The sequence below is a fragment of the Tiliqua scincoides genome, chromosome 1, assembly GCF_035046505.1.
Source record: "Tiliqua scincoides isolate rTilSci1 chromosome 1, rTilSci1.hap2, whole genome shotgun sequence".
Lineage (NCBI taxonomy): Eukaryota > Metazoa > Chordata > Lepidosauria > Squamata > Scincidae > Tiliqua > Tiliqua scincoides.
The window spans coordinates 164907638-164922736 of record NC_089821.1 but is presented as its reverse complement, the minus strand read 5'-3'; the positions used below and the strand labels follow the sequence as shown (position 1 = coordinate 164922736).

Here is a 15099-nt window from a genome sequence, read left to right as displayed (position 1 = left end):
ATGATCCAAAACCAGAAGAACCCCTGCGTCTGCAAAGACTTAAGAGGGTCTCTGGTCCTGAGGAGGACTTTGGGAACCACTGCTTTAGAATGTTCAAACTGTTTCACGTATATCATTTTGTTATAATTGAATTTTATAACGTCTGCGTCTTTGCGGACGCAGGGGTGTTGGCAGCAATGTGATCCCCAGGATTGTACTGCTGCCAGGGCTGATGGTTTTTTTTAAACTAACCTTCTGCAGCTCTAGCAGAAGGTTAGTTTAAAAAAACCCATCAGCCCTGGCAGCATTACAATCCTGGGGATCACATTGCTGCCAACATCCCTGCGTCCACAAAGTCTTAAGAGGGTCTCTGGTCCCGAGGAGGACTTTGGGAACCACTGCTTTAGAATGTTCAAACTGTTTCACATATATCATTTTGTTATAATTGAATAGCCTTGTAAAGTAGAGCACTACTGCTAACACCCATACTGTGGATGTGAAATTGAGGCTGAGAGAAATTGTAACATTTGAACGATGGTCTTATGGATTTGTCGCATCTTTGTACGTGTGTGCCAAGCACATTTATTTAATATGCTTAAATTTCTTAGTACCTCTCTCAGCAATGCAGTTTAGTGCTTTACTACGCTGCCAGGAACTTGTGCATTTGTTTGCTTGTTTTTCTGCAAGGATCACTCTGTGAACATGATAGGCAGTGGTGAACCAAGTTCTCTCTTTTATCTTGCCAAGTGGGTAGTTAACCTGTCCTGGTCCTACCACCAACACTCATATTCATCTCTTTTGTTTCTAGGTTGGCCACTGGATGAGCTGGTGTTCCTCATATCTGGTCCCCAAAGTCCCCATCTGCTAACTTGCTGTGAAGTTTAACTGTAGCTGCAGACTCTTGACCACACTTGTATCATGCAACACGACTGGGTTGCATCTAATATACTGCCATATTCACTTTCACCAGCATGTCTGCACATTCTACACATTTTATTACACATCACTGGCAACAGGGACTAAAAGCTCTTTCCTTCACAACCAGTAACATTTTCATTGTCTGATTCAGGATAAATTCTACAGGTAATAAAGATAATCAAACACATGTAAATCCATCATAGTTCAATCTGTTTCTATCAGAATCCCAAACCCATCCAGGAAATGCTATATATTTACATCGATATTATTGTTCTATATGAAAGTGCTTATTTGGAGGGTGACAAAGGGCTGTTTCCCTTTGTTCCTGGAGGTGACTTTTGGGCTCAGAGGCAGCATGCTATAAGCCAGTATGTGGTCTCTCAGCTTAACTGCATGGGCTACTCAGCCTCCTTGTCCTGGTCAGAAATGCATGCCTACTCTCTACCCTCTGTTGACACCATGATGATATGAATCAAAATGATATGAAGTACCCTCTCCAAGTGATCTTAGGTAATCAGGTGAACTCAAGCAGAACCAGCGGGTTGATTCACCTGTGCCATGCAGGTTGCTGCTCCCCCAGGGTATGGCACCATGTGAATTATAGTTTCATAAAAAGTATATCCTTAAATGCATTGCACAGATGTGGCAGCAGCATTCACAGTTTGGTTGCTGCTTTTACAAGAGAAACCGGTCTCTTTCCACTACGGCCTCTGGGTGACTTCTTGTGAGAGCAATGAAGATTGCCTAATGACTAGCATACAGGTCACAGCCTTTGAAAAAACTTCTAAGCATTAGCTGGTGCCAATGCTGAGAGGCCTAACATGCCTCTCCATATACCCAACAATGCCTCTATTAATTTTAGTAAAAAAAAAACCCTGTTGGGTTCTTCCTTTATTTCCATGGAAATAGGTTCTCAGAATTTCAGGAGACAGAGTACTCTGTACAATTCTGCATGGTATTCCTGATTATTTTTAATGTGTATGTATGTCATGGGAACACTTAGAATATTTACACATAATGCAAACACTCTTATATTGTCCTGTGTTTTACACACAAAAATAATTCCCACATGATACAATAGTATCTGGAGTGATGAGCCTGTACATTAAGGGCGCAATCCTAACCGGCAGTTATGCCAGCATAGGAGCCCCTGGAGGGTCGCAAATGTGCCGTAAAGCACGTTTGTGCCTCTGTGGGAGGAAGCTGCATTGGCGCATCCAGATGCGCCAATGCACAGAGGCTGGCAGAGGCCTCCGCAGCGCCTTCCTCCCTGCCGCTTGTGCCAGCGCACCCGCGCCGACACAAGTAATGAAGGTAGGCATGGGGAGAGCAGGGAGGTGGCAGGAGGGGGGTGTTTCTGGGCAGGGGGAGGGCGGGCAATGGGTGACCCTGGGGGTGGGCACACAAGGAGCCAGGGCAGGGCTGGGACCCGGCGGTTATGCCGGATCCCAACCCCCGTCCCCAGGGAGAACGGAGCGGCTTTGAGCAGCTCCGCTCTCCTTGGACTTGCGCCACCTCCAGAGGTGGCGCAGGTCCGAGGAGACCCATTGGGGCATGCAGCCCTTACCCAGGGGTAAGGGGAAGAGCTTCCTCTTGCCCCTGGCTGAGCCACTGCACCCAACAAACCTATGCTGGATGCAGCGCAAGCCTCCTGCCTTGCCTGTTCCAGTGCAGGTTTGGATTGTGCCCTAAGTCTTTCCAACATAGGCAGCAGGTGAGTTATGTTAGGCTTGGCTGGATTGGGGTGCAAGAAGTTACCCTGCCTACCCTCTATCTTCCCAATTCTCTGGGTTTCCCCCTGGTGGGCCTTTGTCAGAGGAGCCCAGAAGGGCCTCAAAAATTATGTAGGGAGAGGGCTGCAACCACCAGTCTCCTCCTCCACAATCTTTCACGGGTTGAAGCTTCACAGAAGGGAGAAAGGGCCTACCCGGCAGGGGGAGCTTCCAAGGTGTCCTCCTTTACTCCTCTGCCTCTCTCTCTCCCCCTTCCTTCGGAGAGTCTTCCAGTGGCATCACTAGGGTTTGCATCACCTGGTACGGTAGGCCAGCGTGTCAGCCCTGTGATGGACCCCCTCCCATATAGTGGCTGGGACAATGCCACAGGTGGTGTGTATGGTGATGTAACATTGCCCTGCCCTGCCCCACCGGTTTTTTGGCTAAAACCATTCTGAGATAAAAATCCATTCTGAGATATTTCAGTGCAGTTTGTTTCATTGCATTCTGCATGAAATTACGCATCAATTGATATATAACTTTATGGTATTATTTGAAAATACCAAGATTTTATAAATTTTGGCCTGTAGTGGTGTCACCCCCCCACCCTGAGTGCATCACGCAGTGTGGCCCACACCCCTCACACCTCCTAGTGACGCCACTGGAGTCTTCTTCCCCTCTCCATTCATCATAATCCCACTCTTTATTGTAAGCCAGGATGTCTTTAGGCCCCACAAGCTGCCCAACTCCTTGACCTGTCCCCTGTAGTGTCTCCTCCTCATCTGCCTGTTGGCCACTGCTGTCCCTGGCCTCCTGCTTGTCCATGCTCACTGCTGAGGCCTCTGCTATGTCTGCTGGCACTGAAGCACTGGCAGGCTGAGGAGATGCAGGTGCACTGTAGGCTCTCTTCAGGAGCATTTCTAAAGTGGGTGGAGCCATGCTGAAGTGTCTCCTAAAAATCCTAGACTGGAAGAGAATGGAACTGTTTTGCTTTAATATTTTGACAGTAAAGGACTTTCAGGGCACAATGCTAGGCAGCTCTACTCAGAAGTAAGCCCTATTGTGTTCAATGGGACTTACACTCAGGAAAATGTGGATAGGATTGCAGCCTTAGTATCACAGCTTCTAATATCAACCAGCAGTTACGCAGACTGCCTCCAAATGTCCCACAGCTCTTCTCCAATGTGTAAGCAAATGTTTTAAAACCCATCATTAGAGTATTAACATATTAGCAAAGCAAATATTTAAACTAGGGCAGCCATTTTATATGGACAAATGCAAAGCATACAGCATGTCAGTTCTAAACAGGTTCCCCTCAATATGAAAGTTGCAACCCAATACTAACCAACTTGCCAGCACTGATGTAGCCGTGCTAAAGGGGTGCACACTCTCTTCTGTGGTGGTGGGGGGGGGGCAGGCACGGAGGCCTCCTCAAGGTAAAGGAACATTTGTTCTTTTACCTCAGGGCTGCACTATGACTGCATCAGAACTGGAAATTGGATAGGATTAGTCTTTTCCTTTCTGTAACTGCTACTGCATTGCTATAATAACTGCTGCCTCTTTATTTTAAGTAGGGGGCCATCCATGTTTTGGAAGGTTTGACTGCACTGAGCAAAATATGTATTGACAGACTTTATGAAGAAACTTCACTCAGTCCTTTTGATTTCAAATTTATGTGAGAAAAAAAGGAATTCAGGGGAACAACAAAGAGCACCAATGTAACCATGATTTAAAATCAAACAAACAAGAATAACAATAAGTTGTTTTGTAGAGGAGTCATATGCAGTGGTGTTATTTTGCATGTTATACCCTGCAGTGTAGAATAATACAAGAGGCTAAAATAACCCTTAGACATTAGTGGTGTATTTTCCATTTTCATATCTGATATTAAAATAATTAAAATTATGTCATTACATAGCATGACTATGTTATGATAGCACTATAGTCTTTCATACATTATTTTATTTGCCAGGCTGATAAAGTGAATGATGGGATTTACCCATAAATTTGTGAAGGTAAAAAGGTGGCACTTTTTTAATAAAATGCATCTTCTTCTTATATACATTAATTTGGTTTGTCCCTCCTTTGGTGCTACATAAGTATTTTTCAGTTTTAGTTGTCCTATTATTTTTTTGGGGGGAAAATTAACAAATAAACCTACATTCTGTATCCAGTATCTTTTCATGATAATGTGAATTGGGAAAAAATATATTAATGTATGTAAGATTATAGAAGATATGAAAAAAATTACTAGATCTAAACAATGTATCATTTTCCCCAGTTTAGTAAATGTAAATATAAATTTGTATAGCAGGATTCTATGAAATGGATTAGGGTTTTGATCATTTGAATTCAGTCTCTTGGGAGTCCTAGAATCAACTTGATTCTTCCTGACCCTGAGGGGATTAGGAAATACCTGGAGCACAAGCCATCTTGAATGTCTTCATATGATATAGGCTAAATGGTGCCTTGGAACATCTGTTCCTGGAGCTCCTCCAGCGGAGATTTCTTTCTATAATAGAAAAGCTTTGTGAAACAGTCTTTGGGAACCATCTACCTGAAGTGATCCTCACAGAAGGAGGAGAAATATCTCAGACAGTTTGGCCTTGCAAGCCAAACGGGACATTAATACTTTATTAAGCAATAACCACAACAGAGAAAGGCAATCCTAGCAGTGGCCTTTTTCCTCAATGACTCATTCTGTCATGTTTCACAGGATTTATGGGATATGGTATTTCAAGAGGGATCACCTTCTGGCTTTTGGGGGGGAGGGGAGGCGGAGAAAATTTGGCAAGGTTAGTCAGCCTTTTAATGACTAGGGTTGGTAGAGCAGTTAAATTCTTTCAAGGGGATGATAGAATTTTTAGATATAGTCAATTAAAGAGAATCAATAATAGTACACTAAAACGGTCTCCTTTAACTGTTGAAAGGGAATTTTAGGTATTTTTCGTTTTGCAAAATATTATTTACTGACGTGCCAGTCTAAAGGTCTGTCTCTAAAAGTCTTTGGTTCTCTTTAATTGGTATTTTGAGATTTGTAAGAGTGTTTCTTTAGGATGCTTTGTATATTTAATCAAAGACTAGGAGTAGAATTTTCAAAAGAATCTAACTACCTTTGAAGTATATGTTCTATTTATTTTGCTTGGGATCTACGCTGCTAAAATCCTATAAAATGTATGAAAATTTACTTACACACATAAAAGATGAAGAAAATTTACTTATGATGGTGTATCTGTAATCACAGAAACTAGACTGATTTCTGTCTGGTTGGGAGATTCAATCTACAAACCTTAACATAAGGTTAATCAAAAGGTTTATGGTCAGAGTTTCCAACTAACAGTTTGCCATCTTTTCCAATAAATTATTCATCTTCAGGAAGTGCTAGATTCCTGTACTATTAACAGCAGAGAAAGTGCAGCCAAACATGCCAAATCCCTTAACTATCATTTAAAGATTGGGAGAATGCTCCCTCCCATCAACCCTTTCTTGCTTCTGTGCTGATTATCTTCAGCTTTCTCCCATTGGCCTTAACTATTGGTAACACAAAGTAGGTTCCCTAAGAAGCCTTCAACAGTAGTTTCAAATTCTAGTTAGAGGAAACCAGAGTTAGCAGTAACAATGGTTAAGATCAGTACTGACAAAAACTTTACTGATAGTTATAGTTAAGGCCAATAGCCAAGGTGGGAGAAATGAGCTTATATCATTTCAGAAGAGTTTCAGTCCCTTAAACTTTTTAAGATACGAAAATTGCATTTCTCATGGTCTACTTCATTAAAACATCCATTCATATAAAAAAGACAGGTCTTCACATTCCTTGAATTTAAGAAAAGGAAGTTTGCGTAACTTAGAGTTAACTTCTTGTGTCTCCATCTCATTGTTTCATTGTGCTGCAACAAGCAATAACTCTCTTGTCTAGTTTTATCTGTGAGAGTTTAAAGTCAAACAACAGTAAAATAGTTTGTTTATTTTGTGAATATTTTTCTAAGTTCCTATTATTTAAAAAAACACATTTTTATCTTTTTTCTACTTTTATTTCAAGAACCTAAATATTATTGCTTATGATTTGTGAATGCAAGTACTTCTCTATCATTGTATTTCTTGATCTTAAATAAATACCTAGAAAGCAATAACAATTCTTGGTTATTGATTCAGGTCACTTCACTGTACAGCAGTGCAGAGAATTAGTAAAAAATACTGTGTTACATAATATATTAGTAGCAATAAATCTAGAAAGCAGGCCTTTGTACATTCTTAATTTTCATACTTTTGATAGTGTAGGTTCACTCTTTTCTATCTAAATCCTGATTTATTGTATACTTCACTGTGTTCCAGTTTCTAAAAATTCTGGCATTATTTATACAGTTGGACTACAATACTACACACACTTATAGAGGAGTAAGCCTCACTGAAAGGCAGGCCAACTTACTTCTGAGTAAATATGCATAGAGCTGTGCTGTTAACTTTCTCAACAAAGTTATGATTACTAGTTACATATCTTCCACTTGCCCATACAGTCTAAACTAATACAACTTGAAAAGAGACGTTATCGCTATTTTAGTCTCTTGCAAAACTTTTGTTTGACTACCTTTTTTTCCCTTTGAATTTGGTAAACAATGATGAATAAGGAAACTTATGGCCAAGCAATGGGCACATTATTTGTGTCTAAATTAATAAGCCTTATTCTAGCTCTTATCCAAAATAATTCTGAAATAAAAATCCGACGACTTTCATACCTGGCTCCTAAGAGGAATCCAACTGAGGAGTGCTGAAACTTTTTCTTATATTTTTATTGGTTAGAAAGGAGAATCTACCCAACCAAAAAGGTGTTCCCTGGAAATGGGAACAAAATACTTTTTAGATAGCTCAATAATCTTTGCAAAATGTTCAATTTCATGGTATTACATTATGATCTGATTACTGCAGGGACTTAAACTGATAAAAACCAGTGCGAACATAGTGTTAAAACACACTGGTTATTTTAAGATTCCACATGTGAAAAAAATAAAAACAATGCCAGTGGTTTAATTGTAGTGGCAATATATTGTCTGGATATATATATATGAGTACACTTTTAAAATTTTGCCTATGCTACCTGGCCAGTCTTCATAGTTTTAATAAAGTCAGCTAAAGGACACAACATCCAAGTCTCAAAGAACCAAAGTATATATCATTTGTTCCCTGACTAAAAGAAAGGGTATGTTTAAATTTTCAAAAGGGGAGGAATTCAAATTGCATTGCCAAGAGCACCTGCAAACATGTGGCCACATTCATATGAGCAGCAACTACTGTGATGCAGACAAGTACAGCAAACACACACATAAATGGTTAGTACAGACAGGAGCACACATAACCATTTGCTTCCACATGTATTCGGTTGAATCTACGGCCTCAATAAACTGCAAGCATCAATATAGCCATACATTTCTGCAGGAATTTTTGGCATGCAGATCTCTAAGCTACACATTTTGAATATTGGACTGCCAGCTGTTTTGAGGGCTACTTAGAAGACAGTCTTCTGAAAATAATAGTTAAGAGAATACAATAAAAGAGGGGGTCAGCATGAAGCAGAGAGATTTAGTACAATAATTCCTATTAGTTTTACTGCTAAATCTCATATCACACTGAAAGATTAACCCAAAATGCATATGGTTTTGCACATCTTTACAAATACACTGTTCATTACCACTTTCTTCTTCCTCCTCCTCCTCCTCTTCCTCCTCTTCATCTTCCTCATCCTCCACTTCATCTGCTTCCTCTTCGTCCTCTTCTTCTTCTTCCTCTTCTTCAACCTCCTCCTCTTCTCGATCTACCTCTTCACCCTCCTCCTCCTCATCATCAACTTGCTCCTCATTATCATCAGAATACTCCTCTTCTTCTTCCTCCTCTTCCTCCTCTTCCTCTTCCTTATCATCCATTTCCTCAGTCCCATCTGTTTCATAACATTCGTCCACAGAAGAGTTATCTGTTTTAACTACAAAGGGCTTTCTTTTAGGAGCAGGTTCTTGAGGTTGCTTCTCTTGAGTCTTTCTTTTTTTTGCCAAAGGACAGCCGTAAACACTGTTCAGAGAAACAAACACACGTATTTGTATTGTCTGCCTGATCATCTGCAAATAACTGATCATGAAAAAGTGTGCCATTTTAAAGCAATTATTTGCTTTACTTAAAAATGCCATTTTCTAAATAAAACTCTTACCTTTAAAAAAAAAACACTGAAAGGGAGAAATATATTAATATTTAGAACAGTAATCAATACCTAGAAATGCCATATTTAAAGGCAATTATTGACATTCTTAATCTAACAATTCTTTACTTTTTCAAAATCAGGTTTAGTGGCAAACCTGTCATTGAAGTGGATGTCACCCATTGTGTTTTTCCAGCAATTAGGATAATTTAATCTTACAGTAGCCCCAACCAAATGTGCGTTCAAGTCCATGGAGGTCTAACATATGAAGGGGGCAAACAGAAGCACACCGGTTGCCCACGTCTCTTTCTGTAACATAGGGAGATCTCTCCCTATGTTCAGGTACAGCGTTCACCCACTTTAAAAATTGACTCCTAGTTATTCAAGTGTGAAATGGCTGGTGAAAGACCCTGCAACCAACTTCCATCTTGTGTGCATGTCAGCCACCTTCTGTTTCTCTCCCATCCCCTGGGAATAGTCTGCTATCCCACGGAGCTGTTTCCATGAGAAGATGGACTCAAAACAAAGATCTCAGCAGCTGGTTAGCAACCTTCAGTCTCGAAAGACTATGGTATAAGCCTTCAGCACCCGGTATTCCCAAGCAGTCTCCCATCCAAGTACTAACCAGGCCTGACCCTGCTTAGCTTCCGAGATCAGACGAGATCGTCTCATATTATGAGGTGGTAATGTGTGTTTCTACACAAAGCCCAAGGTTATGTTTAGTGTTCAAGTGTATCAACTTAGCTGCACCTGTTAAATATCCCTTCTCCCAAATGATGGGAACATGCCTTGTTGTACCAGCTTAGCCAATTAGTTGGGTACATATGTTTGATATGATGTCTCTTAATGATGAGAACTCAGGCAATAGTTAATATTTACAGTAATATGTATTATTGCTGTCAGTTTGTCTATTTCTCACTAATTAGCACTGAGAAATCAGTGTTAGCAAACACCTAAGCCTATATAAGGCCCTATATTCGGCCACGGCTTTGCTCTCAAACCTCGCTGGACACTGTGTTGCCCATAGGCTGTGCTGCCCTTAGAATCACCTGAAATGCTATAGGTTTCGTGCCTAGAGATGCCTCTGTATGCCTGGAGGTGCTTCTGTAAGTTGATGCTTAGATTTTAGACAGATAAAGCTCTTTAATAACAACCTCGGATCATATTTTTTCCTCTGAATCCAAAAAGAGCTCCCAGCCCACAGCCAGAGCTGCCAGCCGGAACACTGGGCTGTTTGGGAGACAGTCATCTAAAACGATTTGTCAACAAAGCTGAGAGAGCCAACAAGCTCTGAATATGGAGATATGATGGAGCGTGACCAGGGACCATGTTCCTATGGGGGCATGGGCTAGAAAATGTGCTCTTTTTGTTCCTCTCATGCAGTGACCTTCCATAGACTTAACATCCAAACAGGACCAGACTTAACATCCGAACTAGACAAAACAAGGTTATGCCTTTAAAACTGCTATTCAACTCTATGTTGTTGTAGTTTACAAAGAAGAAAACCAATTCCAGCTAGTAATTTATAAATCAACAACAACAAAATCCCAAATGTCTACCATACAACTAAAGAAAATCTTTTTTGTTCAAATTAATTCACTTTTATGTAAAAGCAGTCAGCCACATTAAAAAAAATATCACTTCAGGAAACCCAGCCACCTGCAATTTGAAGTAGTGCAGTCCCAAAACAGGTTTACTGTCTTGCCTGCTATGTAAGTATGAGGTTTCTTACAGCCCAATCCTATCCCTTGCCATCAGTGTCGATGCTCCTGCAACAAAATAGTGCATATGGCATCCAATGGTGGGGAGGGGGAATTGGACAGCATGTAGTAGGTAAGTGAAAACTTTTCACACTTACCTCCTGGAAGACTGCCCAGTTACCTGCAGGTCCCCTTGGACATACACCATCTATTTTGGTGCTGTATGTCTGAGGAGAGAAAAGGGGCAGGGAAGTTCTAAAAAGAGGGGATAAGATCTGGCGTGTACCATTGCCGCCAGATTCAACCCCTCCTGCGACCTCCCCACCTAGTTCCTTTCCCATCCCTGCCCAGGAATACCCCGGTCCTCTCATTCCCTCTCCCACAGCCTGCCCCCACTGCTGACTTACTAGCACTGGGGGCTTCAGGAAGGCTGTTGCTGCTCAGTCACAAGCTGGAACTCAAGTTCTGGCAGCACAGCCTAATGACAGGATTAAGCTCAGTCTGAGGGCCCAATCTTATCCAACATTCCAGTGTCCATGCAACCGCAATGCAGCCCTGAGGTAAGGGAATCAATGTTCCCTTTCTCTGAAGAGGCCTCTGTGACTGCTTCCCCACAGCAGGATGCAACGCATGCCCTGCTAGCACAGCTGCATCAGCACTGGAAAGTTGGATAGGATTCAGCTCCGAGAGTGATTTAATTATTAGAGTCTGAGATTTCCACAGTGCCCAAAGTTATGACCCCCAAACAAACTTTATAGACTTAAGAGACACTTCTCTCTAATCTACAATTTCTTGTCATGTTAAAGATTGGAACAATGGGATTGATCCTGAAAGTCACCCCTCACTGTTGCCTGGGTCTTGTTAATATGCTCAGGGAGCGCTAGTTACTGTGAGAATCTGGCAGCTGCTAGATTACAAATTAGTCTTGGAGAGAAACAGTTCTAACATTATAGCAAGGGTGTAACGTGCTAGAGCACACTTGAGTCTTGAAAAATAATTTAGCAGAGCCTTAAGTATTTCATCATCTGTGGACACATTGGCTTCCTGACCCAACGTACTCAGAGCAAAACAAACACTCATGCCACTTCTCACTTTTCCAGATGCTGTCTGTGTGGGAAACAGTAATATGTGAAGTTCTTTGGGTACTCTTAGAATTCTGAAGAGAAGTAATAATGAAAAAAGTTAAAGCTTTCTAAACTCTAGGAAAGAGTTTAAGGAAAGAAGATCTGATTCTTCAAAAACTTTCCTGTTCATTGGGCAAAAATGGCGTATACTGGTCTACTGATGGGCTTAATGATAAGGACCAGGCAGATAGGTGAAGCAGAAAATCAAATTAATTCTGCAAGCAGTTTGAAAATTGAATTAGAGGCACAGTGCAATAAAGGCATTCATACTAGAAGCAGAGTAGGCTCATTTATACATGGAGTACCATAAGCGTACCAAAATATGAACATGAAGAAAAAGTTTTTTATACTCTGGACATATTAAGAAAACAAAAATTTTATCTAGCTCTAGGGAGAGCAGTTTAGTGAACATAATAATGTAGATAAGGCTAAAAAAAAAAGATGGTACCCATCTGGAATGAAGAATGTCTTCATATAAAAAATATAGTCAAGAGACCTGTATTAAAATAAAATGCCTTCATAGATTGTTGCATCTGTTCTGTCATGCAATAGACTCCTAAGTATGCATAGCCTATCTGAGGCCATAACTCCAAATAACTGACTTTCTAAAAGTTCACAATCAGTTCCCACTACCTCCGCACAGCATTTCACAGATTCACTTATCTGCAGGAACAAAACTGTAACTTAGCTCGCGTCATCTGCTGTCTGTTCTTGACTATCTGCAGCTATTCTCATTCATAAAACTGCCATTATGAAGCTATCTGTGTATTCACAGTGAACATTTTGAAGTTATCTGGCCCCAATTTTAAACATCCACAGCCATTCTAAAGCTACCCATGGCCATTCTGAAGCGATCTATGGCCATTTTGAAACATCTGAGGCCATCCTGAAGCTATCTGTGGTGGTTATTTTAAAGCTATCCACAGTCATTTTTAAACATCCACAGCCATCCTGAAGCTATCTGTGCCATTCTGAGGCTATCCACTGCTGGCATTTCTCACCAGGTAAGCTAATCCTCCCCCTAACCTCACTGATCCCAAAGATAAATGATTCTCTGTCCACTGATTTGGCATCCACTGGAGTTTCCAGGAACCTAACCCCAACTGATAACAAGAATTGACTGTTACAAAATTACATGCTTCTGTTTGGGTTCTTCTTTTACACAGGTCTATAAAAAACAAAGAAACAAAAAAAACCCCTTTTTTTAGTTGCCAAGGATGTTTGAACCAATTTAGGGTATATCTGAAGAAGCCAACACCATGGCTTCCTCATGAGAAAGCTGCTTGAATCAGCATATAAGGGCCCAATCCTATCCAATTTTCCAGCACTGGTGCAGCTGCAATGTAGCCCCAAGGTAAGGGAACAAAAGTTTCCATATCTTGAGGAGGCCTCTCTGACTGCCTTCCCACCCCAAGACGCAGTGCACACCCCATTGGCATGGCTGCACTGGCACTGGAAAATTGGATAGGATTGGGCCCTAAGGTAGCTATGCCGTACTCCCTAAAATAGAACCAGTCAGGCAAAACCGATGCCATTTTTTTTATTCAGCACCCCAAATATGCCCGAGAGTAGATCTATCTATATATCTCTATCTATTCATTCATTCATTCACATTTGTATACCGCCCTTCCTCCAAGGTGCTCAGTGTGGTGTATTTAGTTCCTCCCATCTCTTTGTCCTCATAACAACCCTGCGAGGTAGGTGAGGCTGAGAGAGCGTGACTGGCCCAGGTCACCCAGGAAGTTTTGTGACTGAACATGGGGATTTTGAACCTGGATCTTCCAGGTCTAAGCCCAGCTCCACTACTCCATCCTGGCTCTCTCTAACTTTTACGATAACAAAATGTGCGTTGACCTGTGTTATTGTTATAGATTTGCAAGCATGGAAGATTTTCCAATGATGTATTATTAAAAAAAGAAATCCTATATATGTAAACAGTATTCTGTGCATGTTAATGTCTCTCATAGACAGTGTGAACAATGCTAGCCATCTTCTCTGTCATTCTAGGACAGAGAGCAAATTGACTGAAAATGTTACCTCTGTTTGTTCCCTAATTTGTTCCATTAACTTTTCATATTTTCATATCCCTTGCTTCTCATCTAGTGTTCCTGGATGGCATGTTCATACATACCCAATGTGATAAAAAAAAATCAATGCCAATCCCCCAAACCTATTTCCAAATAGGTAGCTCTTTGTATGGCTAATTTTTGATTAATTTTCCATATTATTAGCTTATGATTATTTCCAAGTTGTCACCCATATTTTAGTCATTGTTTCATATCAGAGCCACTCTTCTGACTTACAGAAGGTATTAGTAAAGACTTCCTTTGACGAAACAGTGCAGCACATGTCATCTCACATGTGATTTTAAACATTTCTGAGTTCCAAGTCATACAAGAAAGGGAAATGAACTGGCTGAGAAAAATAGTACAATGATTACAGTTGTTACCTACGTTTTTACAGTTAAACAATAGAACTGTGGGGTCTAAATATTTTTAGGAAAGGCAGCAAACAGGATAGGTTGACATTTATGTGAATAAATTAAAAATATGTGGAATGAAAAGCTGCATCATAACTTGGCTGAGGCATTAATTGAAAAGCTGCATTGTAAAAGAGTAGCAGACTGAGGGCCAAAACCTATCCAATTTTCCAGCACTGGTGCAGCCGTGCCATTGGAGTGTGCACTGCATCTTTTGGTGGGAAAGCACTCAAAGAGGCCTCTTCAAGGTATGGGAACATTTGTTCTCTTACCTTGGGGCTGCATTGTAGCTGCACCGGTACCGGAAAGCTGGATAGGATTGGGCCCTGATATGTGTCCATCAACACTGCAAGGCTAACAGGTGGTACTTCATAGGCTCATTGCTGAAGAATATTTTTCAACACCATCCATATAGGACTTATAGGAGAGGGAAACAAATTTCATTCTGCTTTTTTTGCAGGGAAACCATAGATCAAGAGAATATTTACTCATATTCATAAATTCTAATCTTTTGCAGTCTATGCCACTGACTATTTCCTTTGCCCAAATCTCTGCCCAGTCTTTTTTCGTTTATAAACCTCTGTAAAATGCTGCTAGATGTTGATAATGATACTTTTTAACATGCAGATTCAGAGGTTTTTAGTTTATTTTTATCATGCCTTTCTTCCATAATTTGAATAAATATGCAATTAACTGTTACTGTTTTGAATATTATTGTTATTGTCTTCCTTATTAGGTTGCGCAAACTACTATTTAAATAACGTTTTCTATAGGGTAGAGCAGTGGTTCTCAAACCGTTGGGCTGCGACCCACCAGTATGTGTAACACTTCTCCTGTCCCTTTAAGGGAAGGGGGAAGGGGAGGGAGGCAGCGATGCAATCCCCCAGGATCATGCCACCTGGGGGCGGGGGTGAGGGGGTGCTTGTGTGTGACTTTCTACACTGTTGGGCTGCAGCAGGCTGCAGGAGGTGTGGGGAGTCCTGCGCAGTGCTCCGCAGTGTTCCCT

General features: G+C 41.0%; 1 protein-coding gene across 2 annotated transcripts in view; it reads right to left on the bottom strand.

Moving 5' to 3' along the window:
- The window catches only part of MYT1L (myelin transcription factor 1 like), a 162895-nt gene that overhangs the window by 122396 nt on the left and 25400 nt on the right, over window positions 1–15099 (bottom strand). For both annotated transcript variants that reach the window (XM_066640307.1, XM_066640308.1), the window contains exons 4-5: window positions 8296–8666; window positions 7961–7966 (exon numbers count right to left, since the gene is read on the bottom strand). In XM_066640307.1, the coding sequence (XP_066496404.1) occupies window positions 7961–7966; window positions 8296–8666 (377 nt within the window). The remainder of the gene's footprint in view (window positions 1–7960; window positions 7967–8295; window positions 8667–15099) is intronic.